Source organism: Urtica dioica, chromosome 3 (genome assembly GCF_054948205.1).
Source record: "Urtica dioica subsp. dioica isolate 48M chromosome 3, U.dioica_male_clone48M_v1_H2, whole genome shotgun sequence".
In the NCBI taxonomy this organism is placed as follows: domain Eukaryota; kingdom Viridiplantae; phylum Streptophyta; class Magnoliopsida; order Rosales; family Urticaceae; genus Urtica; species Urtica dioica.
Genome location: NC_142758.1, coordinates 41,825,249 through 41,831,294, shown reverse-complemented (window position 1 = coordinate 41,831,294; position 6,046 = coordinate 41,825,249). Strand labels below are relative to the sequence as shown.

Below are 6,046 nucleotides of genomic sequence, written 5' to 3'. Positions count from 1 at the left end.
CAGGACCTGATATCGTATTCACAAAAGTTTTCGTTGGTTTTATCATTGAGAAAAACTTTTTATCATTCAAAATAGTATGCGTTGTTCCACTATCCGGTATGCAGATTTCTCCAGTACCAACCATTTGGTTCGCCACACAATTTGCTTTTTCCATATGATAACTTCATATTAAAACAAAAATAAAGTTAATGAGAAAAATGTACTTATATCATATAATACTAATGTGTTACATAGTCTTGAAAAATATTACATATATTATACATATTTATATTTAAGTAACTAGGTAAAATATTGGACTTTGCTTCATTCCCAAGCATGGGAAAAACATACATGCATCATTAATCTAGAAGTCTTCTGTGAAAGCAGCAGAATCAACAACAGTGTGCACAAGATCACCATCGAAGTCGGAAGCATTAAGATGAGTGGAGTCACCTAAAGGTTCTTGGTCAATAAAGTTGACCTCTCTTTCTTTCCCCTTCAAGGATGCTTTATATAGATTGCACAAATATTGAGGAACACGGCAAACTCTAGACCAGTGTCCTTTTGTGCCACATCTATGACAAACATCTTCAATACCCTTGGAAGTACTTGGGTATTTTCCCTTTTTGTGTGGATAATCGTGATTCTTTTCATCTTGCTGCTTCTTATGATAGTCTTTCGTGGTATTGTAAGAATGGTTATGATTATAACCACTTCGACCACGTCCGTATCCACGTCCGCGACCATGACCACGACCACGACCACGACCACGACCATGACCTCGACCTCGTCCTCGACCCGGAACATAGTTTCGTTGTTCAGGTTCTTCGGAGTTGACAACGTTTACTTCAGGTAACGCTTTTGAACCTGTCGGACGGGATTGATGATTCTTTATCAACAATTCATTATTCTTCTCTGCGATTAGAAGACAAGTAATTAGTTCAGAATATTTCGTAAATCCTCGAACACGATATTTTTCCAGCATGTGATGATCTGTCACTTGGTCTCCACAAAATCTCAGATGAGATACTATTCGGAACATCGCAGAGTTATATTCGCTGACTTTTTTGAAATCTTGGAACCGTAAAGCGTTCCATTGATCACGGTATACTGGAAGCATGATCTCCTTTTGGTGAAAATATCTGTCCCTTAACTCCTTCCAGAGTAAACTTGGATCTCTGGTGGTGAGGTATTCACTTTTCAATCCCTCGTCAAGATGTCGACGAAGGAAAATTAAAAATTTTGCCTTGTCTATATTTGACGAGGTATTTTCTTCAGAAAGTGTTTCTAGTAAACCCAAAGATTCCAGATGCATCTCTACATCTACCTTCCAGGGCATGTAGTTTTGGCCTGTGATGTCTAGAGGACTGAAATCGAGCTTGACGAGATTTGCCATGATGATAACTATTATGAAATATAAAATTTCTTAGATTAATAATTAAAGACATATAAGTCTACAAGAATTGTAAGGAATAAAAATAAATACATGAATCCAAACATTACTACAATGAAATTAAATTCATTCGGTGGAATTTCTATGGTAATAGTATAAGCATTAAACATAACAATAAATATGGCAATAAAGACTAGTAGTAAGCGAGACATTTTGAGCTTGTACCGAAAAATAGTAGGAGAAGAGAAAAATATGTATGAGGTAGAAAAATTTGAAATTTTTGTGTGGTTAAAAATGAGTTGAATAGATTTGTATTTATAAGGTAAAATATAGCCGTTTATAGCCGTTATATTACCGTTGGGTATTTATTAATTTTGTGGTAAAAATTATTATATTTAAGTATAACAATGTGTAATAAACAATATGTATATGTACGAGTATTGAAATGATATAGCCAATCAAAGTAAAATATTAATTAGAGCAGTTAAAATAAATTTGCAATTAATAGCATTTTTCTATAAGGTGGCAGAGCCTCCTGTATATAGAAAATTGATATTAATTACAAGTAAGATGTAGTTCACATCATTTTACTATAAGGAGGTAGAGCCTTCCATGTATATAGTATTATGATGTTATACATTAACGAAGTTAAAAATATTGTAAATCACATCATATTACCATAAGGTGTCATGCAGAGCCTCCTGTGTATAGTAATTTGGTATTATACAATAAATAATAGTTATACGAGTTTTAGTGTTTAGAGTATTATACCTTCGAATTGATCTTGACGAGAGTGTCGTGCTGATAACGCGTTATAAAACCAAAAGGAATAACTTCAATTGAAATACCTTTTAAACACTAATAAGATGAGAATTTATAAAAAAGGGAGTATGGAGACTAGAGTGAAAATGAAAGAGTAAATTTGTAGGAATTTTAGGGATGATCTTTCCCTTCACCATCATCATCTATTTATAGTAAAATTTGTGTACATTAGTCAATAAGTTAGGTGTAGGGTAATTAATTATTTACCCCATATTTTTTTACTTTAATTTACCCTATATTTTTTTACATTTGAGCATACCAATTATTTACAACATATACAAGTTTTTCTTTTACTGAAATATCCAATTTCACTATGTACTGACGATATATCATCTAATAACATTGATATTTTAATCCACGTGTATAACATTATATATTCAATTAAAGTAATAATTATATTATATTATATATATATATATATATATATATATATATATATATATATATATATATAGGGCAGTGTAGCAAAATAGTCAAAATAAAACTATGAAATTTGGATCTAGCCTAGCCTATGTTTGATAATTTTTAGAGATATAGTCAAATGGCTTATGTGGAAATAATTAAGGTCTGATTTGCCCTTATTTATTAACAAAGTCGTCACTTTCTCTCTCTTATTTGTTTTCAAATAATTTTTGTTTGCATAAAAAATTCATATATTTCTCATACGAATTCGAAATTGAGTGATTCCAAATCCTACGGATTCGTGATGCCAAGACCTTCAAAAATAGATCCATTGTGTTTGATGAAAAATCATTTTTAATACCATAGATGTAGAAAATCATGTTATTATATTAAATATGGAAATAATTGAAATTTATCAAAAAAATAAATGGAAATGTAAATATAATACATTAAACATAATTTTTCATCAAACACAATGGGTCTATTTTTGAAGATCTTGACGCCACGAATTTGTAGGATCTGAAATCACTCAATTTCGAGTTCGTATGAGAAAGATACAAATTTTTGAAGTTTTGATGAAAAAAAAATTATTTGAAAAAAAATAGGAGAGAGAAAGTGACGAATTTGTTAATAAATAAGGGTAAATCAGACCTTAATTTTTGATACATAAGCCATTTGACTATATCCCTAAAAATTGTCAAACATAGGCTAGATCCAAAATCACATGTTTAAAATGGTCTAATTACTTACAAATCTCATATATATATATGCGCGCGCGTTGTGCAATGGTGGTCAATAAACTTACTAAACTTGTGTACATCAACATATATTAAATAATATGCATAATTTTATGCGTGCAACGCCTTATATTTTATATTATACGATTTTTTTTTATCTAGTATCCATATTCATAATTTAAATCATTTTTTTATTTGACAAAGAATCACGCGTCATCATTTATATATATATATTTGTATATTATATAAAAAGCTCCCCATTTTAGATATATTGATAAAAGCAAAAAACTTAAATTATAAAAATATCACAAAAGGAAATTCAAAAACTTCTACGAGAAAAAGATAAAAAGTGGAGTATAAACAATTATAAATACAACAAAAAAAATATATAGACTACCCGTCTATGCAGGTAATCAGTTATTATCAAATTTCTACACGAATCACGAGCGAAAACGCCGGTCTTCGTCTCTTGCAGATTGCGGTTTAGATATCTTGTTCAATTGAGATCCACGCTCAAAGAAATCATATCTTAGATCTGAGATTCAAATTTTAAAAAATAATTCAAAACCACTCCGATTAAAGATCAGACGGTACAAACGCCAGATCTAATAAGTCTGGATTATTGAAACATAATTAAAAGAAAAAATAAAACATGAATAGTAAAATAAAGATAAAATCAAGTTTCCCTATGTCGAGAGTTCTCCATTAGTCGAGACTAAGTCTCCGTATCTCAGGAAAGGCGACGACACCAAAGATGAAAAGTCCGAATCTTGATTTTTTGGGAGAGAGAACAGGATGACTAAAGTTTGTTTTATCATTTTCATATCTTCGGTTTTCTTTTCCATTTTTATTCGTTTTAATATACTTTCCAAACTACCTGTAAGATAAATTATTGGACAGAATGATTACATCTTCAAAAAAAAGCTAGCAGTTCATTATAGTTAAATGTGAGTTCTTTATTGATTTACAAACAATTTCCATTTTATAGATCATGTCTAGCTTCAAAAAATATTCATATTGCATAGACTTGTCTAGCTTTTTCTTAGTTACCTAATTATGTAGGTATGGTAAATCGTACAAATACTTATTGTGGTTTAATGTCCTTTGCTATTCTTCCTTATTCATTACTTTCCATGTTTTGTTAACTATCTCTTTTGTATGTTCTTGGTGCTAATTACCACAAAAAATTAATAGAAAAATAATAGAAAAATTATATGGACTAAGTCACTTGAAGCGTGGAAATTTTAATCTAGCCAACATTTCAACTAAGTTTCAAACATAGCCACAATTGATGACATGACCTTTATTAGTCATTTAACAATTTACATGTTTATTCTTTGTTTAAAAGTCGGCTGAATATCTCGCTTATTTATTTTGGTTTATTTTCGTTTATTTATTACACACATAAATAAAAATAAACGAAAATTTATTGACGATTCACAAGTTACTTATTTTAATCAATATTTAATTTGTTTCTTATATTATATTCATTAATGATTTTCCATTTAAATATTCAAATTTGAATCCAAGCATGTACTAAGCCTGATGATGTTTTTGAATTTCTTATTAGTAGGACTCAAACGTTGGCTACTGTTTTATTTTCACTCATTTAAATCACACAAGGGTATGTTCGATTTTTTATAGTCGTAAATTTAAGTAAATGGTTAGATTACAAAATTTACCAAACTTGGGCTAGATCTTAAATACCACGTTTCAAAAAGACTACGTTGCTAGTTTGCCCAAAATAATAAGGAAAGTAGTGAAATCAAAACACTACTACAATCTACACCTTCAAACACGAACAGACGCGAATTGTTGCATCTATATATTTTGGCGCGAAAAATCACGGTTGCGTCTGTTTTTAAATTTACCAAATCTATTTACGGCGAAATTTGCTCCTTGTTTTTTAATTGCGCTTGAGGATGGATACAACTTGTCGCTTTCATTTTCATAAAAAAAAAATATAGATGCGAGTTTAGAAGCTACAAGTTGTGTTTATTAGATTGAAATATTTAGATCGATGCGAGTTTGTCGTGCCTATAATCTAACTTTAAAAATTCAATTTGGGTCTTCCTCTTTACTATTTGACACGCCTTTCTTCGTCACAGCCACGATTTAATTGCCGCTAAGTGATGCAAAAATATATAGTCGTTACTTATCGCGTCAGATTCTTTTCCATCCAGTTGGTGGGAGACATGCCATGAGTTACAGACACCACATATCACGTCTAAAAAAACGCGACATGTCTCGTCTATTCTTTAATATTTGAAAAAAAAATTACCTTAATGCTTTTTTTTTTTTTATCAATTTTTATATTTTATCACAAATTTAGCCTTATTTAATCATTGGTTTTTTAAATTTAGCCCGTTGACTATAATTTTTGTCTGATAGCTCATCACTTAATCCCAAATCATATATATTATTCTTTACTTCAGGTTTACGCTACACGAGCGCCATAATGTGGAGTTGTGGACCAATTTTACGAGCCACTACTTTTTTGGCTGTTGTCCTATCTTTATGTCTATTTTTTTTTTCTTTCTCAAATTCATTTTCTAACAATTTACCTATTAGTTTTTTCAGTTTTGAGACCTATCGCTAATTATCTTCTCCCATCAATTTTGGCTACTTTAATTTAATTTAATTAGTGAAACTACTAGACAACGAACTGACTAAAAGACCATCATTCCGATCTAAAAAACGCAAAGACCATCAG

At 30.3% G+C, this 6,046-nt stretch overlaps 1 protein-coding gene across 1 annotated transcript; it reads right to left on the bottom strand.

Moving 5' to 3' along the window:
• Positions 1-343: 343 nt before the first annotated feature.
• Positions 344-1,375, bottom strand: LOC149402861 (uncharacterized). Its single transcript, XM_089608546.1, has one exon. It carries the CDS (start codon positions 1,373-1,375, stop codon positions 344-346), a length of 1,032 nt encoding a protein of 343 aa, XP_089464672.1.
• Between the last annotated feature and the right edge of the window lie 4,671 nt (positions 1,376-6,046).